Raw genomic sequence first — 25,619 nt, 5'->3', positions numbered from 1 at the left:
TACACTAATCATATTGGATTCTGTGACTATTCAAGTGCAAGAAATACATTCATTTGTAAATTATATAAAAGCTAATCTTTGAAAATAGTCTTGGTCATGATCTGAATGTTTTCTAGTGTTAGCGTTAGGTGCTCAGTTGTGTCCGACTCTTTGTGACCCCGTAGACTGTAGCCCGCCAGGCTTCTCTGTCCATGGCATTCTCCAGGCAACACTACTGGAGTGTGTTGCCACTTCCTTGTCCTGGTGATCTTCCCAACCCAGGAATTGAATCTGGGTCTCCTGCATTGTGGCTGGATTCTTTACAGTCTGAGCCAGATAGCAATTGGTCTTTGTTTCTTTAGTTCTGGTCATGGTAGGGATTTAATAGGACATGGATAGGATGCAGCGAATGGTTGAGTTAAGACACAGAAGCAAGTTTTTATTTTTTCACTTAGTTACTCAGATGATGTAAAGGAAAATGTTTGACAAGTCCCAGAAGACATTTTAATGGAGGTGTTCCAAGTGGAATCTGATTGCAGAACAAATGGTATTTGTTCCATGGGCTGAAAACAGCATAGAGATACTTTTCATTAAAAACAAGAATGTGAAGCCATTTTGTTAGCACCTTAACATTCATTTTACTGAAATTTGGTTGACCTTTAACTGACTGGATTCCAAATTTTTATTGACATTTTACAACATTTCCTTAAGAATTGTACAGCTATGGGCTATAGAAAAATTGAGAGTTAAGAGTGAGCCATAGCAAGCCAACTTGATTCCTCTTTTGATAGGATTAGAGGACCAGTAGATAAAAGACTTAGGAAAGATCACCTAACTTTGGATTTTTAACAAAGCTCTTGATTCCACATTTCATGAAGCTTTAACTGAAACACTTTAAATTCCAGGTGCTGCTGCCAGAGGAGTAAGAAGCTATCTCTGTTCACCCCTGACTAAAACATATAAGACTTGGGAATAAAAAATGCCTTTTGCCATTTTATATTGTGTAGTAGCGACTGGTAAAGTGACCATGCTCTGAGATCATTTGAAGAGGATGGGATTAATACTACCCAAACCTGGGTTGTAATTTCCCATCATTCCAACTACTAAATAACTCCCTTGCAAGTTTTATATCTTTGTTTCCTTTTCTGGTTTGCTTATAGTTTTCTTTTTTGGAAATCCTTATATTATTGTTGGCAGTGACTTTAACACCAGGATAGGTGGGCTACAATCCAGGGGGTCGCATAGAGTCAGGCACAACTGAGTAACTAAGCACACACACATAGTCTAATGTTACATCTGCATCAATTCCACAATCCTTGCAATGAAAGAAAGGGAAAAAATGTCAAGAGATAATCTAAAAAATATGTGACCAAACTTTTCAAAGAAAGAGTAGGTCCATCCATAGCCATATTTAAAGAGGGTCCTAGCTCTTTAGGCTTCCCAGGTGGTGCTAGTGGTAAAGAACCTGCCTCCTACTGCAGGAGATGTAAGAGACGTGGGTTCAATCTCTGGGTCAGGAAGATCCCCTGGAGAAGGAAATGGCAATCCACTCCAGTATTCTTGCCTGGAGAATCCCATGGATAGAGGAGCCTGGAGGGGCTACAGTCCATAGGGTCACAAAGAGTTGGACATGACTGAAGCAACTTAGCACGTAGCACTATCTCTTTCAGGGAGGTGATAGCCATAGTGTTATTTATGGTCATAAACTTTAATTTCCAAGAAACAGGAAGGATCTTACAAATGACAGAGCTGCAGCTCTTACAAAAGACAGAGTCTTATAAAACCCTGTATTTTAATTCTGTACTTATCAACAAGATCTGTAAAAATGGCAGAGGGCAACTAATTGGCTTTAAGGAATCCACCTGTTACTGCCAAGCTTTTAAGATAGACAGTTTTCCTCTAGTGGCTCATACAATAAAACCTAGAGACATCCCAGTCCTTAATGGAGTCTGGATTTGGCTTTCTTTTTCTTCTTTAGGGTTGAACCAGCTGCCCTTTGACCCTGCCAACAACAACGAGCCCCTGCAGTTTGGTAGTGCCAGTGGCCCTCTGGTCACAGAAGGCCTCATTGAGAATGGAGGGGAGTCAAGCAAGAAAAGAAAGAGAACAAATGCTCCTTCAGGTAAGCTAGGCAATAATCCATGCTCTTAGGCCAGTGCCACTGAGTCAACACTGTCCCAGAGCCTTGTATGTGGTGGGCACTGGTCTAGGATTTGTAGGAGCTATAGAAATGAGAAAGAGGCCCCTGCCCTCAAGGAATTCATGGTGGAATAGAAGGAGGAAAAAGCACATACTTAAATAACTCTAATCATAAAAGAGAGTAATTGTCAGCACTGTGGTGAATGTGTAAAAGGGAAGCAAACCTATGGGAGCACAAACAGGGGATGAGTTTCAATCAGCTTTGGGCATCATGGAACACTTCAAAGCAGACATGGCATCTGTAGCTGGCCCTTGCATGGATAAGCTTAAGACAAGAAGAGATGAATAAAAAACATTTGATTTATGCAGAAAGAATTACATGAGTGAATGATGTCACTGGACATCTTTCTTTGTATGTACAAGTAGTAGGAACCGTCACTTGTACTTCTCATGTGGATAACGGCGTATATTTGCATCTCCCCACCCCACCCCTGTTTCCCCCAGTACACACCATGCCCGCATGTGTTCCATGCCCTCATAGCTCTCTTAGAACAGCTGATGAACAGATTGTTCTAAATCCTGTATAACAGCTAACTGAATTTTTAGCCTCCCCTGCAATTACCCCCATCGTTCATGCTCTGTTGGCCTAGTCGCATGTTATATTTCTCCAAAACAAGTGGGGGGGGCGGAAATGGGAGAACCAGATCTTCACTGATCACTTCAAATATTAAGTGATTAAATATTGAAATATTAATATAAATAGTAAAGTAAGAGAAAATATTTTTAAAATTTCATCTCTTTGTTACTTGGCTAGTCATTTGAAAATAGTATCTGTAAGCCATAGAGACTGATCTGAGATTTTAATATAGGCCTAATAGACATGTGCATGGGGTTTGGGGTTTTGTTTCATTCTGTTTTTTACTATTACTTTGACATCCGCCTTATAAAATGGAGCATGTTTACAAACATACAACATCATGCCTGACTCTTAGATCATAGGTCTTTCTGCTTATAAATCAAGATATTTGTTCAATACAAGTTTGGAAAACAAAAATACAGTAAATCATTAGCTATCTAGAGCCCTCAAGAAAAGTGTGATTTTTTTTTTGTTTTTCGTTTTTTTTGGAAAGGTGTAGTATACAGCTAAGGAAATGGCTTGAGTTGTAATCCTAGCTCTCTCTGTCTGTGGCTGCAGGTGGATTTTTTAACCTCTCTGACTTTCACTTTCTTCAACTGTAATGATAAAAATGGCACTAAAACCTCTTAAGATTATTAATAGAGTTAAATGAAATTAGGTAAATTGTTTAGTTTGATATCTGCACACACTTCCTCCCTTAATAAATCCCTTCATAAATGTTGCTATTTTGTTATTATATGATAATATTACAAACTTCATTGTTTTAAACATCAATGCATTTCACATTTTTAGGTTAAACATTGTGAATACAAATTGTGTATGTGTAACATCTGTCTTTTTAAGTCATATATTCAACATAATCTAAACTTTGCTTGACCATTTAAATGCAAAATTCCAGTCATTAGTCATTGTACTGTGATGGATATGAGTTTGAGTAAGCTCTGAGAGTTGGTGATGGACAGGGAAGCCTGGCATGCTACAGTCCATGGGGTTGCAAAGAGTCAGACACGACTGAGCGACTAAACTGAACTGAACTGTGCTGCAATACTCTATTATACTTTTCTGGATTTACTAAGGAATATAGACCTTTTAACTTTAAGCTGTCCTAGACTGTAGTGGCTTTTTAGTTATTACAGCCACATCAGCCCCATTTTATCCACATCCTGTCTCCTTTCTGCAGCCTGTACTCATCTCTAGTTTCTCTAACTGTCCCTTCTGTAACTGCCCCTTTTCTCCTTAAAAAAAAAAAAAAAAAAAAAAAAAACAAGCAAGATCTCCAGGTCAGTGTGTTAAATGAATATGTTAAGTAAGAGTTAAATCAGCTGTGAGAGAACCTGCTATGGAGAGAGATACATGATTTAGGGCATCAACTTTAAAACATCTATTTTGGCTGTTCTGACGCCTTTTTTCATCACCTGGTTTTTCCACTGTGTTCGTGGTGAGTGATGTACTAGTTTAGAATAATACCTCCAGAACATTGGTTAGCTCATGAGGGTGGAGAAAAGGGGCATGTATTAATCTGAATTGTGTGAACTGACTTTTAAAGAATTGCAGTTTTATTCCTAATGAGCATACTCAGTGAGAGCAAAGTAACTGTTGCAGATATAGGATTTTAGCAGTAGATTATGTTAATCTATAATTAGCAGAATCAATTTGCATTCAAATAATGAATATGCGTAAGCTCTTAAAAAACAGTATGTTCTTAAAAATAGGTGAACTAGGCCCCTGGCAGGCTCTATTATCTCCCTTGTAATCTTTTTCACACTATTTCCTTAGTGAACCCTTTCTTTGTAAGTATAATAGTACAGTGGTAAGTCCAGCCCAGGTTAAATTACCACAAATTCTAAATTAGTGTAGTCCAAATTAATGAGATTTTACTATACAAGGAGTCTCATAATTGTTCAGCTGGCAATCTTATGGTATTATAAATGAGCAGATTGTTTTTAAGGGTATTTTCTTCCTATGCAGTTCTAGACAAAAGGAAGAGGGAATATGTTTTGTGAGTAGGAACTTCCTGCTTCTTTTATCACCATTGCCTGCATCCTAGCAAGAAGGAAAGCCAGGGGCTACCAGCCATTTCAGTTCTAAGCTGAGATACTCATGCAGCCATTACATTGCTCTACCCTGTGACCTCTTTGAATCAAAACTCTCTCTCTCCCTCTCTATCACAACGCATGATGGAGAGTTCCGTGCCTGCAGCTCTGGTTCCTCACTGTACATTCTATTCTTCCTTTCCCACCCCTCATACCTCACCCTTTTCTACAAACTGCCTCTCCCTTTTTATACTAGAATTGATCTCTTAAAGGTCCCCAGCAACCTCCAGATTGTCACAGTCAGTGGCCCTTTGACAGGTCTCAGCTACCTTGACCTGTTTGCTTCATTTCATGCTGTTAAAACTTCACCTTGCTTGAATTCTTTATACTTCTGCTTTCCTTCGCAATACACTTTGCAGATTCCTCTTCCTTTTCCGACTCTTTCAAGCATTCTTTCTCCTTTTCTTCCTGCCTCTGCTTTAAGTGAGTATACTATTATCCACAGGCTTCCCTCGTGGCTCAGATGGTAAAGAATCCACCTGCAATGCAGGAGACCCAGGTTTGATCCCGGGGTGGAGAAGATACCAGTCCAGTATTCTTGCTTGGAGAATCCCATGAACAGAGGAGCCTGGCGGGCTACAGTCCATGGGGTTGCAAAGAGTCAGACACGACTGAGCAACTAAGTATGCATGCACTATTATCCACATTTATAGGTAAAGAAATAAAGGATGAATAAACTTTCCTAAGAATGAGCATTTAGCAAGTGGTTTGACTAGACCTGCAACTCCAAAGCTTTTCTCTAACTACTTTCCCAGAAGTACTGTGTCTGTAGATACTAGGAGTCTGGGTCTGTTACTAAAATGCATAGTAAGCATTGGTGGCACACTAGGGAAAGCTGTGTTTGAGAGTAAGGTGAGCAGCGCTTGGATTTGATATCTCTAGGATCCCTTCAAAGGTGGAGATCCCATTGTTCCTTCTTTTCAGCTACTCCCCCAACAAGTTTTCTATTTCCACCAAGGCTGTCTGCTACCTTTCTCCAAATAGGCAATGGGCCTGCCTACTTCAGGACCTTGCTCACGCCATTTACTTTGCCTGGCATGCTTGTCCTCTTCTTTCACGTGTCAAAATCATGTCCAAGGGACAGCACCGATTACAAATCATACCTTCTCCAGGAAGCCTTCTGGAGCATCCTAGTTAGAATTATTCACTCATACCTCTGAAACTCCTTGGTCATTATATGCACATGAATCACTTGCCACTGATTATAGACCACCTTGTACTATTGGCTATCTGTTCATACTAATGTATCTTAACTTTTCAACTCAGTCATCAGCCCCTGATTGGAAGGGCCCCTGTGCCATATGTTTTTAGGCAGAGATACAGTCTTGCATCGGAGAAGGCGATGGCACCCCACTCCAGTGTTCTTGCCTGGAGAATCCCATGGACAGAGGAGCCTGGTAGGCTGCAGTCCATGGGGTCGCCAAGAGTCGGACACGACTGAGCGACTTCACTTTCCCTTTTCACTTTCATGCATTGGAGAAGGAAATGGCAACCCCCTCCAGTGTTTTTGCCTGGAGAATCCCAGGGACGGGGGAGCTTGGTGGGCTGTCGTCTATGGGGTCGCACAGAGTCGGACATGACTGAAGCGACTTAGCAGCAGCAGCAGCAGTCTTGCATACAATAGATGTTAAAGAAATGTTTGTTGACTGATCACATATCTGGCAGAAGAATTACTTTCCCTTTGCCTTAATATTCTGTTATTCTCTTGTCACTCACATGGTAGACCTGTGCACAAGCTAGGCACTCAGTATCTGATGTTGATTAACTAACTGCCTCACTCGTCCCTAAAGGTCAGACTCCAGACACTCATGAGATTACATCCCTAGAGCAACCACACATTGAATCTGTGTGCTTGTGAAACAGATACCGACCCTAATGGAATCTTTTCCTCTTAACTGGATGAAATTTCACGTGTGCCCAAGGGAAACTGACAGCTGGAATTGGGTGTCCTATCCCAACTCCTCTGTGAAGTAGATCCATAACCTGAATTATATATTAGTGTGTATTTGGCCATAAACTCTTTCTATGTGGATCTGGCTACTTTGCACTCTTAAGGTGAGTTCAGAACTCTTCAGTGTGTTTGCTCTCAAATTTTACCTTTTCCCCATGGAAATGTTTCCTGGTGATTCTGCAGCTGCACAGATTTTCTAAGATTGTGGTGAGTCCGCTTATTGACATGGTTCTCTATGGCCAAAGAGTTAGAAACATTTTAAACCCTTGTCAAATCATAGTGCCAAGTTCCTATCCAGGAGATACCAGCTGTCTCGTGGTTTGAGATCCACCTGGATTTGTAGAAGCAGAAATACCAACCCTTTTTGCAGATACTTCCACTGAAGTGGAAGAATCTATGAGTCAGCAAGGCCAACCAGATGATGACTAAAATAAAATGCACTGTTTTAAGCACCAACATCACAATACGCTGGCATTCTAATAAGATGCCAGCTCATTGAAAGAGTGGGCAACTAATTCGGGGATAATTATGATACCAGAATGATCATCCAGATGTGGACATAGTCCTGCCTCTATTGCCTTCCCTCATAGTTCTGTATTGAAAGATAAGTTTGCGTTTAATTATGTGATGCCTAATACTGGCAAAAAAAAGCAATTTTGCCAAAGTTCATATGAATAATGAATAGCTCAGTATGAAAAGAAGAGCCTTCAACCATTTTCCATTTGCAATAATGATTGAACCCTAAGAGTACAAGTTTTCCAGGAAGACCCTTGAGTTCAATGATAATTTGCATTGATATTGTGATTCTTTCTCTTAATATATTTTCATATTCATTTCACTTTCCAGATGAGGTGCCAATAACCAGAGAGGAGACATGACTTTAACTGAGATGGAGTGGCATCTCCAGGAATGTTAGGATATTCTAAGGACCTCCAGACAGTTTCTAAACTGGATCATAGACTCCTAACTCAGTTTTCATGGTTTCCTTTAGAATTCCTAGGAGTCAGAATGAGACTTGACAATATAAAAGACAGTGAGCAGTTCCAGCACTGCCAAGACTAAATTAACAAGGAGGAGAGGTTCAGTCAGACATAAAGAAGAACTATGTTGGAATGAGTTATCAGAGGAAGTTGTTTAAGCCTGCTTGGAAAAGAAATATAAAAATGGGATCAACACTCATCTGCCTGAGAGTACTTTTGTTCCTTTCTTACCTAGAAGAGGGGCAATGAACCAGAGAACTTTTTAATGACACTTTCAGCCCTTTGATTTACCTCAGCCTCACAAGGCTAAGACTTTTATTTCATATGTACTTTGAAGTCCACAAGTGAAAGCATTGATTGTTTTTAAAGAGAGAAAATGCCACCATTTTATATCTTGGTGTGTGGTATTTCTAGCATGTCAGCTGAATTATTATATTGCCAAAGGCAAGAAGAGCCTATTGTTCCTTGAGATGGAATTAAAATAAGAAAAAGAGTAGACTAATAGCCCTACTCAATTTATTTAGTCCTTTGGATGTTTTTATCTGGTTACAGTTTCAAAAAATAAAGCCGTATCTTGATAACTTGATATCTTGATAAGGATCAAAAAGTAAGCTGTCTTCTTTCTCAGTTCTGATAGAAACTCAGTCTGAAATTTTTCATCTTCAAGGACTGTCAGAAGGAGGGGAGATTGAGCGTGGCACAGAAGACGCAAGATAGAAAAATGCAAACACACCTCTCTTAACTTGCTCCAACCATCTGAATAGCTTTGGAATGATTTTGTGACTTCTTTGTACCTCCTAAGTTCTCTCACAGACCTGAAGTATGAGTCAGCCTCATGTGTTGGTAATATAGACGCTAATGATATAGGTGTTGAGTCATAGTATTTCAGAGTTGAAGGCAATCTTGTCTAACTCCATCATTTTCACAAATGAAGAAACTGAAAGCCAGCCAGAGAAGGGACTTTTCTAAAGTCATGTGATTAATTATGAATAGTAGCAGAACCAGAACTGCTTATTACCAGACCTTTATAATCATTTCAAGTTGGCTAGGACTATGGCATGTGATTGATTCATTTGTATTGAAGCAAGTTTATCTGTGACCTAGAGGAGCTGCCTTCCTCCATGCTTGTAGTATCAATATTGCATGATTTGTAGCAAGCTAATGCAGTGGTATATAGGTCCCATATCTGTTCTGTCTGCCACACAGGGAAAGGCCCTTTGATCTCAAACTAGAAAAATAGTTTGAATCTGGGAAACACCTATGAGGAAATTGCTTTTGTAGAGCTACAAGTCCAGCAGCTCAGCAAATCACAGAAGCAGCTCTTTGTGATACCTGCTTAACTTGGCAGGGAACAGTTTGTTTCCCCCATCCCAGCCTACCCTACAGCCACTACATCCAAATAGGAAAAAATTTCATAATGGTGTTTTATCTGTTATTTAAGCTTTGTCGCATAATTTTGTCTAGAAGATCTCTTTCAATTTCTCGATTTTGAGGGTAAAGACTTGTCTGATAAAAATCGGTTTTAGGTCAGTAAAATCCAACTTCACAGTAAAAGGATTCTTGGATTTGGAAAGGTTGTTTCTCTCCTGTTAGCTTAGTAAAGTTATCAAAGCAAGTGTTGTTCTTGACTTTGAGGTTTATATGGGCCTCTGTGGCCTCACTGGCCTCAGAGAGAAATAAGCATACTTAGACATGTTATATGAAGAATACTGAAGACTGTGAGTTTAGTACTCGATTTGCCACTTGCAACTCTTTGGACCCAGGGCAAATCACAGAAGCCTTTTCCAGTTGCTACTTCTGTTAAATGGGAAAACTGTTTTGAAAACTATCAGATACTACTTGTATAGTTACTACTACTGCTACTTGTCGAGTTTGCGAGTGTGAGTGCTCTTCTCCTTTCAATTCTAAGTCAAACTGAGAGCAAATACAAAAAGCCACTTGAGGAACAAAACACAGTATCAACTTTATTATAAGTAAAACTATAAGAACATGACTTGGCCTAGGGCCTAATGAAGCTTCCTACCATCTCCTGCTCCAAATCTCTACATTGATACTCACTGATAGGGAAGATTGAGTTAGCAGAACAGACCATTTACCTTATCATTGTCATTGAGAGTGATGCCCTAGGTCACAATTCAGTGGAAGCTAGAAATTAAGAGCAAGATGGGCCTCTGGGCCTGCCAACTGGAAAACAGTGCCTGTGCCCTAACTAAGTGCTGCTCACTTTAGAAGAGAGAAAGGGTCATGTTCAACTTGAGGACATTTTGACCCAAGAGCCAGAATGAAGAGGTTAAACCAGAAATGAGCACTTATTTTTATTCTAATCTTACTAATCAGATAAGTAGATATTCCTCCTGTGCCAAGGAGCAAGCAAGGGTGGAGAGAAAGCCCAGAGAAGTTTCTATAGTACTGTCTGTCCTCTCTCACAAGTAGAATGGATGTTCTCTCCTCCCCATGGAATGATGCCAAGTGTGATGAGAACCTCCACCGTCCCAACATTGCTGTTTATTTGCAGATAAATATGACTTTGGATTTTTCTATTTTCAGAATTCTTTTTAACAAAGGGAAACTAGCAATGACAGACCATTGCAAGGTACAAAAAAACATGGTTGTTCTAGCACCATGTGTTATGTTTAGATTTTACTTCTCCATGTATAAAGTCAAGACAAATTCCAGATGGAATTCAACTTTCTATCATCTGATTTCGCCTCAGAGTAGTACCTTACAGGGAGGAGATTTCATTTTCATGACTTTCAAACACAGACACCTTTGCTGCCATTTTAGCATTGTCATTTCACATGTGATTGCAGATTCTACATGCCTTCCTTTCCCTTCCATGACACCAGAGTGTAATACTTAAAATACTTTATTACTACTACTACCAGTGTGCCAGACACTGTTCTAAGTGTTTCAAATGTGTTAAATTATTTTACTTTCATGGCAACTCTATGAGTATCCCCATTTTACTGACAAAGAAACAAATACAGAGAAGTTAAGTAATTTGTGCAAATAGTAAAGAAGTAGAGGAGATATGGCCCAAACCCAGACAGGATAGCTCTAAAGTTATTGTCAAAAATCAATTGAGTCAGAATGGAAATTGAGGAAGAGCCAGGTATCAATGTTTTTTAAAGGCATTGCAAATTATTTCATTATGCAGCCAGGCTTAAGGACCCGTTCAGCTACCCATACTGCATCTGAGCAACTAGGTGTACTTAGGCCACTATGGTTCAGAATGCTGGCCATTTGTAGTGCAGCAGTCCTTACTTTTCCATGGAGATATGTTCCAAGATCCCCCAGTGGATGCCTGAAACTGGGGGTAGTAGTGATCCCTACATATACTGTATTTTTTCCCTATACATGCATACCTATGATAAAGTTTAATTTATAAATTAGGCACAGTAGGAGAATATCCAAATTGCCATGATAACTACTCTTGTACTTTGCAGCCACTATTAAGTAAAGTAGGGGTTGCTGCTGCTGCTAAGTCGCTTCAGTTGTGGACGACTCTGTGCGACCCCATAGACGGAAGCCCACCAGGCTCACCCGTCCCTGGGATTCTCCAGGCAAGAACACTGGAGTGGGTTGCCATTTCCTTCTCCAAGGCATGAAAGTGAAAAGTGAAAGTGAAGTCGCTTAGTCGTGTCCGACCCTCAGCGACCCCATGGACTGCAGCCTTCCAGGCTCCTCCATCCATGGAATTTTCCAGGCAAGAGTACTGGAGTGGGGTACCATTGTCTTCTCCGAAAGTAAGGGTTACTTGAACACAAATACTACTGATAGCACAGCAATTGACTCGATAACCTAGGCGGCTACTAAGTGACTTACAAGAGGGATACACTGGACAAAAGGATGATTCGTGTGGCAGGACAGTGGGGGATTTCATCATGCTACTCATAACAGCATGCCACTTAAAACTTATGGATTGTTTATTTCTAGAATGTTCCATTGAATATTTTTGGACCAAAGTTGACCCTGGGTAACTGAAACAGCAGAGAGCAAAACCATGGATACTGTATTCTCTGATAAAGAATGTCTAACATCTTATGTCAAGAACTGAAGTAACAGTGAAGCAGTATACCAGAAGGTGACAAAGTAGTTGTGTATATGTTGACCATTCTAGGTATTTCAACACAGAAAGAAGTAACCACCTAATTTGTAGTTTTCTTTTTCTCTGCTCCATTTCCTGATATCCATTTTACTACCTATTGAAATAAAAGTCCATGATGATGAAATTTCCTCAAAAGGATTGGGAGACAGTCTTGATTTTGTTTTCCTATCTCAATTTCCTTGATAATAGGAGCTATTTAGTTTAAACCATGCAGGCTGTGGTATTTCCATTGAGCAATTGCTTGTGTAATAGAATTAACTTTAAAATATTTTGCTTCTCCTACATTTGAATTTTAAGCAAAAGCAGCTTTCATGTGTAAGCTGTTTTATGGGATGTGGTAAGTGAGGGTTGATGAGAGTGACACAGAAAACCATTAGATGTGTCCAACTGCTCAAATGGAATGTGCTATATTTCAGGGGAGACAGGTTTCAGCAAGTGGCATTCCCTAGCTCCAGTCCCTTTCTTCTGCATATTTGATTCAATAACAATACAGGAGCAGCAGGTTTTATGAAATATTGATTGTATGCCAACCTCTATAACCAAGTGTTTTACATATATAAACTCAAGCAAACTTCATAACAAATCTGTAAAATAGATACCATTTTCTCCTTTGTTTATAGATAAGAAAACTGAGGCTTAGAAAGCTTATGAAACTTTTTCAGGCTACAGTTAGTATATAGTAGTTCAGTTCAGTCACTCAGTTGCGTCCGACTGTTTGCGACCCCATGAACCGCAGCATGCCAGGCCTCCCTGTCCATCACCAACTCCCGGAGTCTACCCAAACCCATGTCCATTGAGTCGGTGATGCCATCCAACCATCTTATCCTCTGTCATCCCCTTCTCCTCCTGCCCTCAATCTTTCCCAGCATCAGAGTGTTTTCCAATGAGTCAGCTTTTTGCATCAGGTGGCCAAAGTATTGGAGTTTCAGCTTCAACATCAGTCCTTCCAATGAACACACAGGACTGATTTCCTTTAGGATGGACTGGTTGGATCTCCTTGCAGTCCAAGGGACTCTCAAGAGTCTTCTCCAACACCACAGTTCAAAAGCATCAATTCTTTGGCTCTCAGCTTTCTTTATAGTCCAACTCTCACATCCATACATGACCACTGGAAAAACCATAGCCTTGACTAGATGGACCTTTGTTGACAAAGTAATGTCTCTGCTTTGTAATATGCTGTCTAGGTTGGTCATAACTTTCCTTCCAAGGAGTAAGTGTCTTTTAATTTCATGGCTGCAGTCACCATCTGCAGTGATTTTGGAGCCCAGAAAAATAGTCAGCCACTGTTTCCACCGGTTCCCCATCTATTTGCCATGAAGTGATGGGACCGGATGCCACGATCTAGTTTTCTGAATGTTGAGCTTTAAGCCAACTTTTTCACTCTCCTCTTTCACTTTCATCAAGAGGCTCTTTAGTTCTTCTTCACTTTCTGCCATAAGGGTGGTGTCATCTGCATATGTAGAACAGTACATAAAAAGAGGGAGGCAGGATATAATCGTGGTTAAGAGTACATGATCAGAATCCTGGCTCTGACATTAGGCAAATTATTGAAGCTCTTTGGGCCTCAGTTTCTTCATCTATAAAATAGAAGTCTTAATACCAAGTGTACAGGTTGTTTGGGGATTAAATGACAAGGTGATGAAACAGTGCTTAGTACATGGTGTTCTTTTGTTCAATGAATATTTATTGAGTCTTAAGTGTGAACCATCATGGTAGGTATTAAAAATACAGCTGTAAATAAGACAAATTCCAACCCTGGCCTTGTGATGTTCACCATCTAGTAAGGAAGACACTCATTAAGCAAATAATTACACAAATAATTACTTGTAATTATGCTGAGTGCTATCAAAGAGTGACTGCTTATAGTGAATACTCAGTAAATAAGAGCAAACATTTACTAAGTGGCTATTATATGTTGGGCACTAAGCCAGGAAGAAATTGAGTACAAGTGCATAATTGGATGAAGAGTAAAGGCATTTTCATGGAATTTTATTTCAGAGCAGGGTAAGGTTAATGAAGGTTAACTTCATTCCTCTGGCCAGTCAAGGAAGCTTTGGAGGGATGGAGGCAAAATTTTGGAAGATGCTTGGTTGAGTTCCCTGGGAAGAAGAGAGATCAAATTAAGAATGTGTCTTCTTTCCCAAAATGAGTTTCTGGAGATCATGCAAATCATCTAATGTGAGGGGCATCCCCAGCATGAGTGGCCTTTGTATCTGTCAAGATAGAGATTTTAAGAGGCTTGTGTAACAAGGAACAAGGCTTTCCCTCTGAAATGAATGCCAAGTGCTGAATTTGCTTCAGAACTTGGCATGAAGTCTGAGCAGGCAACGAGTCATAACTACGTACTGTTGTCAGATGCTGATTTAAATATCATTCCATACAAATATAGCGGTTCTGCTGGCAAGCTGTTTTCTAATCTGGCCTTTTTTTTTATTCCTCTCCATAATTACCCTGATCTAGGATGAACAGCCTGAGAAACATTGACTAATGCATCCTAAATTATCTCAGCAGGGTAACCACAAGATTTTAGCTTCTTTTGATTTTGTGCCAGGTCTCTGTTAAACAGTTTTTAAACCAACGTTAGGTGTGTACAGAGAGGTCTATAGATCTTCCAGGCTGGGCTTTCCATCAATTAAGACTGTTGTCCTTTGCTTTGTGGTGCCACTCTCTCTGTGGCATAGCCTACAGGGAGGGAGGTGCTTTATATTTTTTGTTCTCCTGTCAAACAGCCAGTCATTTGTAGAGTTCTGTGTTGAAGCTCTGACTGCTGAGACGTGTTCTCTAAAGGTAGCTAAGAAACTTGATTCTCTGCCTTTACTCTGGGCCCCTAGCAGACAATGTTAAGTGTGACTTGGGACTCGACACTTCAGTAAAAGCCTGTTCTTTGTACATGGAACATATAGTAATAGAAGCAGGTCCCAGAACTAGTCTCATTTACAGATGAGGTAATGGAGATTCAGAGGCTCAGTGGCTTGCCCAAGATGAGACAGCCAGCAAGCTATTCAAACCCAGATTTTCCGATGAGTCCTGTGCACTTTGCACCATGCCCCACTGGTTTCTAAGGTTTCTGAAGAAGGCAATGACGTGATTTGAGCTGTTCTTTCAAAAGATACTCTAACCAAAGTGTTTTTATTATAGATTTTAAAGGGGGCAGAACCAGAAAGGCAAGTTTGAAGACTTTTGAATCATCCCAGGGAAGTGAACTATGGGCCTGAATCCGTGTTATGGGAGTAGGAATAGAGAAGAGGGGATAGATAAAAGAAACTTAATGGAGGTAAATCATCCTGAACTGTTATGGCTCAAAAAGCCATAAAACCTAGAAATGAAAAAGAGATGAAAATCATTGGGCCCAGTTCTTTATCTTTCTGCAAAATATAATTAACCCCACCTTGACAGATGCTTGTGTGTGTGCTCAGCTTTGTCTGACTCTTTGCAACCCTATGGCCTATAGCTTACTAGGCTCCTCTGTCCTTGGGATTCCAAAGGCAAGAATACTGGATTGGGTTGCCATTCCCTTCTCCAGGGGATCTTCCCAACTCAGGGATTGAATCCAGGTCTCCTGCATTGGCAGGTGGATTCTTTACCACTGTGCCACCTGGGAAGCTCTGCCATTTAGCCTAAGTGACTTGCCCAAAGTCCTAAATTAGTTTGGGCAGAAAGGAACTGGAGCTCAGAACTCCTTCTTCCTAGTATAGTACTCTTCCCACTAAAGCACAGGGTCTGTCAAATCTGTTTTTTAGTTTGTTAATTTTTTAAAAAACATTTTATTGACATGCATAAAAATACAAAATCATTCGTGTATACCAATGAACTTCCACAAAAGCACACTTATGTAACCAGCACCTAAGACAAAGCACAGACCATTTCTGACACCCTAGAAGGCCCCGGTGCCCTTTCAAAATCACTTACTTCCCCACCAAGGATGATTTCTGCCCTGACTTGTGCTCTCTCTTTATAATAACCGCCTGGTGGGCTGTGTTAGAGATTGGGAAATTTACTACTGGGATCCTCTTGTTCATAGATATTTAGATTATTCCTATCTTTTGGCTGCCACAGAAAGGCTGCAAAGACATCCATGAGCATGCTAGTTTCTACATATGCTGGTGCTGCTGCTAAGTTACTTCAGTCATGTCCAACTTTGTGCGACCCCATAGACAGAAGCCCACTAGGCTCCCCCATCCCTGGGATTCTCCAGGCAAGAACACTGGAGTGGGTTGCCATTTCCTTCTCCAATGCATGAAAGCGAAAAGTGAAAGTGAAGTCGCTCAGTCGTGCCCAACTCTTAGCAACCCCATGGACTGCAGCCCACCAGGCTCCTCCATCCATGGGATTTTCCAGGCAAGAGTACTGGAGTGGGGTGCCATTGCCTTCTCCGAGTTTCTACATATGAGCAAGTGTTACTCTAGAGTCTAAGAAACCGGATTGCAGAATTGAAGTGTTATGGGCTTTGTACATTTTAATAAGTTCTACAAAGGCCTCACCAAGTCAACACATCCAGTGCTGCATCCAGTGTTGAGAGGGTCATTCTTTGTCTTCTTGCTGACACACAGTATCTTTTTTTTTTTTTTTTTTTTTAGGATCCTATTATACTTTTATTTTTTTTTTTAATTTTATTTTATTTTTAAACTTTACATAATTGTATTAGTTTTGCCAAATATCAAAATGAATCCGCCACAGGTATACATGTGTTCCCCATCCTGAACCCTTCTCCCTCCTCCCTCCCCATTCCATCCCTCTGTGTCGTCCCAGTGCACCAGCCCCAAGCATCCAGTATCGTGCATCGAACCTGGCCTGGCAACTCGTTTCATACATGATATTTTACATGTTTCAATGCCATTCTCCCAAATCTTCCCACCCTCTCCCTCTCCCACAGAGTCCATAAGACTGTTCTATACATCAGTGTCTCTTTTGCTGTCTCGTACACAGGGTTATTGTTACCATCTTTCTAAATTCCATATATATGCATTAGTATACTGTATTGGTGTTTTTCTTTCTGGCTTACTTCACTCTGTATAATAGGCTCCAGTTTCATCCACCTCATTAGAACTGATTCAAATGTATTCTTTTTAATGGCTGAGTAATACTCCATTGTGTATATGTACCATAGCTTTCTTATCCATTCATCTGCTGATGGACATCTAGGTTGCTTCCATGTCCTGGCTATTATAAACAGTGCTGCAATGAACATTGGGGTACATGTGTCTCTTTCCCTTCTGGTTTCCTCTGTGTGTATGCCCAACAGTGGGATTGCTGGATCATAAGGAGAAATATACCATGTTCATGGAATGGAAGAATCAATATAGTGAAAATGAGTATACTACCCAAAGCAATCTATAGATTCAATGCAATCCCTATCAAGCTACCAACAGTATTCTTCACAGAGCTAGAACAAATAATTTCACAATTTGTATGGAAATACAAAAAACCTCGAATAGCCAAAGCAATCTTGAGAAAGAAGAATGGAACTGGAAGAATCAACCTACCTGACTTCAGGCTCTACTACAAAGCCACCGTTATCAAGACAGTATGGTACTGGCACAAAGACAGAAATATAGATCAATGGAACAAAATAGAAAGCCCAGAGATAAATCCACGCACATATGGACACCTTATCTTTGACAAAGGAGGCAAGAATATACAATGGATTAAAGACAATCTCTTTAACAAGTGGTGCTGGGAAATCTGGTCAACCACTTGTAAAAGAATGAAACTAGAACACTTTCTAACACCATACACAAAAATAAACTCAAAATGGATTAAAGATCTGAATGTAAGACCAGAAACTATAAAACTCCTAGAGGAGAACATAGGCAAAACACTCTCTGACATACATCACAGCAGGATCCTCTATGACCCACCTCCCAGAATATTGGAAATAAAAGCAAAAATAAACAAATGGGACCTAATTAACCTTAAAAGCTTCTGCACATCAAAGGAAACTATTAGCAAGGTGAAAAGACAGCCTTCAGAATGGGAGAAGATAATAGCAAATGAAGCAACTGACAAACAACTAATCTCGAGAATATACAAGCAACTCCTACAGCTCAACTCCAGAAAAATACATGACCCAATCAAAAAATGGGCCAAAGAACTAAATAGACATTTCTCCAAAGAAGACATACAGATGGCTAACAAACACATGAAAAGATGCTCAACATCACTCATTATCAGAGAAATGCAAATCAAAACCACTATGAGGTACCATTTCACACCAGTCAGAATGGCTGCGATCCAAAAGTCTACAAGTAATAAATGCTGGAGAGGGTGTGGAGAAAAGGGAACCCTCTTACACTGTTGGTGGGAATGCAAACTAGTACAGCCACTATGGAGAACAGTGTGGAAATTCCTTAAAAAACTGGAAATAGAACTGCCTTATGATCCAGCAATCCCACTGCTGGGCATACACACGGGGGAAACCAGAAGGGAAAGAGACACGTGTACCCCAATGTTCATCGCAGCACACAGTATCTTTAAACATTTGACTTTTTGCCCATTAGACAAGCAATGAATTGTAGCTCTTTATTGCTTTAACTTGCATTTCTCTAACAAATAGTGGGTTTGAGATTCTTTTTTCAATGTTTTCTAATCCTTTATGTTTCTTGTGTATATCACTTGTGATATCCTCTGCTCATTTTTCTATGGTTATTTATCTTTTTGGACATGTAAGGTTCTTTTTATGTCATGGAAATTCATCTTTTTCTGTTAAATATGTTCTGAATGTTTCCCCATCTATTTTAACACTGTTTATGCTGTGTTCATTCACATCAAATCTATTTTTTAGTTATATCCCTCTTGTGGATTCTCTTGTCATTCCTGCAAGTATGGAAAAACCACACACTTTGGATTTTTTAGAGCAGCCCCACTGTTACATGTTTTAATCCCATTGTCCTCAAAACTATAAGCGCATATTTCAAATCATGCTTTCTCAATTACAGAGGCAGAAAAATCAGTCATCCCACCTATAGTTGTTGGCAATGAAGTTCTTGATCTGTTTTCCAGACAAGATCCAGGTGCTCTTTGAGGGAAAAAATAAGGTAGCAGGACACACCTGTCTTTAAGCTGTGGAATCTGGTATGCACTAAAGGGAATGTGAATATGGTGTAAACACTGGTCATTCTCAGCCTCATGTCCCAGCTGTCTTCTGCTATGGCACTCAGACAGCTTAGGCACTTTGGAATGTTTGGTTGCTACTTAAAAGTGTTTGGTTACACAGAAGGAGGTCTGGAAAAATTCTGTCTGGTGTCTATAAAGGGAAATGGAACTTCTTCTGGCGCATGAAAAGATCTCTTAAACTTCTGTCCATATTCATTAGGTCTATAAAAATTTGTTGTATCTAAGAAATAGAAAGTTTTGATAATCAAAGTTTTTGAAATGTTGGGATAGAATTTAGCCTATTTATATAGCCAGTTTAAACACATTCTCAGCAATAAACAATTACAAGCAAATAATATGCTAGTATATTTATTCAGCAAATATTTAATGGATGCCTACTGTGTGTCAGGTGATATTGGATGGAAGGGTAGATGAAAATGCTGATTTCCAACAGAAACAGAAAGATGAATAAGATGAAAGGTGAATAAGGCTCTCACCCACAAGGTGCCTACAGTCTGGTAAATAGAATGTATTCTCTTGCATTGATGAAAAACACATCTCTAGGAATTCTAAAGGGACCATGTTGGTTAGTTTTTAGTTAGAGTTACTGAGCTTGCTTAAAAATGATAAAATTGAATTCACCCTCATTTACTCAGTAACAGTGCCTGTTTCCTGTGTTTTCCTCTGAGGAGCCCCATTATTATACTCTCTTTTCAGAGAAAGCTGGTATGAGCATTCAAGTAAGCAAAAAATAGGCCTTCTCTCTTGCCAAAAATTTGCTTTTTCCAAGTGTCATTGACACCGTTAGGCTATGAAATGGTAAAAATAATCTTGGTTTAGATTGATAGGTATTTAGATGGTAGCAATAAGCGAAAACAATGAGATGGGGGCCTCAAGCCTTCTTAAGCCCTAAATGTCTTAAGGAATAACACATTTTTCACTGGTAAGTGTTCAGGGGTGATAATTGGCTTCCCGTTGTACACTAAACATGGCTTGAGAAGAAAATGCTTCCCCTTGATTATGAAATAGTGTTTGGTATTGTACTTTTAAAATTAATTCAGTAAACATTTGCTCTGATAATTAGACTGCATGGAGCTTCATGCTGAGGGTACATTTTCATTTGTGTGTGCAATTTCAAAGTTTCTTAAGAGCATAGGTTGCTTAAAAACTGACTATGGATATCAGACTGATCCTTTTTTGCCTTCTCTAACCTATCCTCTCACCTCCATCTAAACCTTGAACTTTCAACCCAGTGGGGAAGTTCTAAAGCATCAGAACTTCGAGGACAGCTCTGTGATTTTGAATTTCATCTCCTGCACCCTGCCCTACCCACAACCTTCATACTCACACCATTTCTCACAACTGTTCTTTGAAAGGATCAGGGTGCCTTTGCTTCCAGGAGAGCTCAGGAGTTATTTTTGCAAGTTAGCAGCAGCCCAGTAATTCTATCTCCTTTCATATGGAACAGGTGCTCAAGTCTTTCAAATTTCTTTGACCACTCTGGGTAAGTTTTCTTCCAAGACAAGAATTTGTGACCCTGGGCATCTGCAGAAGGGCCAAACAACTTCTGCAGGGGGTATCCACTGTTATACTGAAAGCTTAGTTGGGAATAAGAAAAGAATCAGAGCACGCAGTGAGGTACTGGGAAGAATGAGTGAGAGAGGTGAAAGAGGGGTCACCTTATAGATCATCTAGATCTAGTCTTTCCTTTACAACACTACCCCAAACCCTACCTCAAACCACTAAGTAGCTAGTACAGAGCTAAATATATAATTCACTGTCTGTGATATTTACTGACTTTCATAACATCCTTATGAGATTGGAGGGCAAGAGCCAGTATCGATTACTGCTTAAAACCCTGGGCTCTGGATTCTTGGGCTTAGAGCTGCCATAAACTAGTCTATGATTTTGAACAAGTAACTAAGTTCTCTAAGCCATAGTTCCCTTAATCTGTAAAACAGAGAAAACATTACCTACCTCATAGGATGACTTTGTGGATTACATGAAATCATTGATATTAAATTGCTTATTGTGGTGACTGCATGGAATAAGGAATCTAAAATTTTTACGAATAGAGAGCTCAGAAATAAGCCCATGTATGTATGGAGTTCTGATATATAAAAGAAGAAGCATGACAATTCAGTGGGAAATGTAGAGACTGTTTAATAAATTAAGCTGGAAAATAGTTATTCATATGGAAAAAAGATGAAAATAAATCTTATACCATTTACAGGATTAATTGAGTATAAATTTCAAAAACAAAATTTTAAACTCCTAGTAGAAAATGCCAGTGAATATCTTCCAAACTTTGGGATAGAGAAAGGCTCAGAAACAATATGCCTTAAAGTGTGAAATAAGACAAGTTACAAACTGGGAGAAAATATTCACAAAACACAGCTAACAAAGAAATACTATCAACAATATATAAAGGAGCTATAAAAATTAAGAAAGCACCAGTAGTCCCATAGAAAAATGGACAAAGACATGCTCTTTTTCCACAAAAAAATTGTAGTGCAGAAGGCCAATTAACTTATGAGATTCTACATCATATTAAGTAGGAAAAGGAAAATCAGCTCACAAAAAGATACTGTTTTGTATCCAGTTGGTTGGCAAAAAAGTAAGAAGTGATAATACCAAGGAACCTTTCTCATCTATGGTTCCTGAAGAGAATAAAGACTAATGCCCTAAAGTATCCATTGCATGTAAAGAATTAACTCCTCTCCTTTGTATCTAGAGGGGTATGATTTATGTACTGTCATTGAGAAAATTGAGATTGTTTTCTTATTCTGTGATTCAGATGAGGAACCCTGAGAAAGACAAGTATTAGAGAAGATGCAGAATTGCATTTTTTATATATTACAAGCAGGAATATATATACATATATATGTGTCTATATTTGTACATATATAAATTGCTGCAAGCACTTTGGGTTGCATGTTGACATTATCTCCTGAAGTTGAACATTCGTATACCCTATGACCCCAAAATTCTACTCCTTAGATACATATCTAAGAGAACCTTACTTATGTATAACAGGAGACACAGCTATGTTTATAACAACATAGTTCACAATACAAAAATCCAGAAACAACCTAAATTTCATCACTATTAATAATAGATTAATGAACTATGGTATATTCATACAGTAGAACATTATGCAATATTCAGAACAAATGAACTATGGCCATGCAAAAAATATGGACTAATCTTAGCAATATGATAATGGATAAAAAAGTAAACCCTAAAATATTATATATACCATATTATATATTATAAATTATAAAAAATTAGGTTTTATATTACATGTACATATAATAAAACTAATTTTAGAAGGCAAAGAGATAATGAATGCAGGATTCACAATAATGGCTACCTGAAGCTGAAACTCCAATACTTTGGCCACCTGACGTGAAGAACTGACTCATTTGAAAAGACCCTGATGCTAGGAAAGATTGAGGACAGGAGAAGGGGACGACAGAGGATGAGATGGTTGGATGGCATCACCGACTCAATGGACAGGAGTTTGGGTAAACTCCGGGAGTTGGTGATGGACAGGGAGGCCTGGCGTGCTGTGATTCATGGGGTCGCAAAGAGTCGGACACGACTGAGAGACTGAACTGAACTGAACTGGCTTAGAGGTACGGTGAGGGAGCATGTAAGCTGGGGATAAAGGAATCCTTATAGTTAGATGGAAATTATTGTCAAGGTCTTAGTTTTTATTTGGGGTCTGTGGGTTTTCCTAGTACTTGTTACATTATTAAAAATAACTAAATAACTTAGGGAGCAGTGCTGAAAATATATCCTGGACTAAGTATCATGATTAATCCAACTGTATGCACCTGAGAGTCTCTAATAAATACACATAAAATAAAGTACTTAGCCCTGTGCTTTTGGTACAAAATAACACAAGGTAAATGGCAGTTGTCATTGCTAGCATTTCTTCTTCTTCCAACCCCTCTTCATTTTATCTCCTGTCAAACAGTCATAATTTTCACGTTGTGCCTGAGGATTAATAATTAGAAATATTACTTTACATGAGGTCTCTCCAAATGACTGAGAGAACGAGGTTCAAAATTTAATAGTTCCTGAGTTTTCAACCTTTTATAAATCCATTAGACCTCTTTCATTGAATTATTTTTTTTCTAATTATCAAAGTACTCTACACATGTACTTCTAGGGTGTTACCAATACCAAAAGCTTTAACCTTTGCATATTATGACTTTGGTACTCAAAATCATAATAGTCATTTAATATAATAGCAGCAGATGGTACTGAATTAGGGCACTCTGCTAGAAGATTATAGTATGTGATGAATGGGTAGTTAGGAAAAAAAAAATTGTGCTGTTAGCCTGAATCTGTAAGTCTGTTAACTATGATTATTTATTTATTAGACTTTATATAGTACCTTCTCTTTATTCCCTGCCACAAACATTCCTCTTTTCCCACTGTCAAAAGAGCTGAACTATAACTTCTTAGGAGAACAAGTTTTTTGTTTTTTTTTTTTTTTGCTGTTTAATTCAAATTTATTTATTTTAATTGGAGGCTAATTACTTTACAATATTGTATTGGTTTTGCCATACATCAACATGAATCTGCCATGGGTATACACGTGTTCCCCATCCTGAACCCCTCTCCCACCTCCCTCCCTGTACCATCCCTCTGGGTCATCCCAGTGCACCAGCCCCAAGCATCCTGTATCCTGCATCGAACCTGGGCTGGCGATTCGTTTCTTATATGGTATTATACATGTTTCAATGCCATTCTCCCAAATCATCCCACCCTCTCCCTCTCCCACAGAGTCCAACAAGTTTTTAACGTAGCATTGGGAATAAAAATGACTTGGAGGTGGCTGTCTGATCTCAGTGTGTTTTTTTAGGTGGAAAGTTTAGTGCAGGAAAAGGAAAATGGAAGGACTAGCAGAAGGTGAAATTGTATGAAAGAAAATGGTAAGGGTAAGAAAAACAGGGTAGTGGCAGCAGAAGGGGGGGGGAATACAGAAATAGAAGCCAAAAGACCTCGAATTTAATCTAAGCTTTTGCCTTCATATCATTATTTGACCTTAGCAAGTTACTTATCTTCTCTGTCTTCATTTCCTGGGACAAAGTGAAGATATTAAGCTATTTTTGTCCCTTTAAGCATGAGCATCTTAAAATTAAAGACAAATAGGGTGATTTTACTTCCAGGAAGATGGACTAGACACAGTTTCCCTATTCCTCCCTCTAAGTACAACTAAAAACTCTAGATATTATATATTAAAAATTAATAATAAGACTGAAAAGCACAGAGAAGAAGGCAGACTGTCTAGGGACCTTGAGACCTGAAGAGTGACTGGTGGTGAGTTTCATGGGTTTTCTTTTTACCTCATATATCTCACCCTTGGGGCTGAAGAAGCTGGCAATCCATGAACACCAATGGGTATAGACCCAGAAAAGTCCAAAAAAAAAACCCCTGCTCTCTCTAGCCAAAGGACCAGGAAAGAGCAGTCTAGTAAGATGGAAAACTTATAGATAATATAGCTAAGTGCTCTACTCCAGCCAAACAGCACAGAAAAAACTGTGGCCCTATTCCCACCCACTCCCAGCCAAGAGGGGAACCTAGATTTCCATCTGCCACAAGGCTCTAATGAGGCACTCCAATGCCTTTGCCAGGGACTCCTGCCAGGATAGTGTCAGCAAAGACAAGGTACCTAGCTGGAATTTTCATTACCACTGGCCAGCAGTAAATTACTCCCCCCCCCTTAACATTTTTACAGTAGACCATCTGGGGAGCTTGGACTTCTACTCCTTTCTGACAATTGAAAGTGAAAAGAATGCTCCTCCTCACTATTGTGGCATCAGAGGAGGGATAGAGATTCGTGACTGTCACCATCACCCAGGAGTAACAAGGTCACCCCCAGCAGGTGTCAGTGGAGACCACATGGGAAGCTGGAACTAAGACCCCTGCCCATCAATAATGAGGAGACCACCTCCCTCAAATGTCAATGAAGGCTAAATGGGGAACCTGGTCTTCTATCTCCTGGCCATAATGAAGCAATACCTCCTTACCCCTGCTAGAATGATGTTAAACAATGCCAACTAAAACAGAAAATTTAAATAAGATCCAAAGTCTCATCACATAATATGCAAAATTTATAGGTTTTAATTAAAAGTCACTCATACCAAGAACCATGCAGATTTCAAACTGAATGAAAAACCAATATCAATAAATGCAAACACTGAGACAACAGAGATGTTAGAATTATCTGATAAAGATTTCAAAGCAGGTGTGATAAAAATCTTTCAATGAGAAATTATTAACATGTTTGTCAGATGGTTTCCAAGTAGTTTCTCACATTCTGTAGGTTGTCTGTTTCATTTTGCTGATTGTTTCTTTTTTCTGTGCAGAAGATTTCTAGTTTGATGTAATCTCATTTATTTTTGCCTTTGTTGTTTATGCTTTTGGTGTCATAACCAAAAATTTGTAACCAAGACCAACGTTAAGGAGTTATTTCCCTATATTTTATTTTTTATTTTCTAAGAATTCTTATTTTCAATCACATGTAGTCATTACATTTTACCAGTGCTTTTTCTGGTTCTGTTATAATAATTGTATAGCTTTTCTCCTTCAGTCTATTGATGCAGTAAGTTACGTTGATTGATTT

The 25,619-nt window shown here is 39.2% G+C and overlaps 1 protein-coding gene across 17 annotated transcripts in view; it reads left to right on the top strand.

Annotated features, from left to right (window-relative positions):
* The window catches only part of ENOX2 (ecto-NOX disulfide-thiol exchanger 2), a 295,795-nt gene that overhangs the window by 112,636 nt on the left and 157,540 nt on the right, over nt 1–25,619 (top strand). For 13 of the 17 annotated variants that reach the window (XR_008708214.1, XM_055564065.1, XM_055564075.1 and 10 more), the window contains one exon: nt 1,958–2,101. The exons of the other annotated variants lie outside the window; for them this stretch is intronic. Coding sequence is in view for 3 of the 13 variants with exons in the window: in XM_055564062.1 (XP_055420037.1) it covers nt 1,958–2,101 (144 nt within the window). In the remaining 10 variants the exon portion in view is untranslated. The remainder of the gene's footprint in view (nt 1–1,957; nt 2,102–25,619) is intronic. 17 annotated transcript variants of the gene reach the window in all.

Source organism: Bubalus kerabau, chromosome X (assembly GCF_029407905.1).
Source record: "Bubalus kerabau isolate K-KA32 ecotype Philippines breed swamp buffalo chromosome X, PCC_UOA_SB_1v2, whole genome shotgun sequence".
Classification (NCBI taxonomy): domain Eukaryota; kingdom Metazoa; phylum Chordata; class Mammalia; order Artiodactyla; family Bovidae; genus Bubalus; species Bubalus kerabau.
This window is presented reverse-complemented; position numbering and strand designations above follow the sequence as displayed.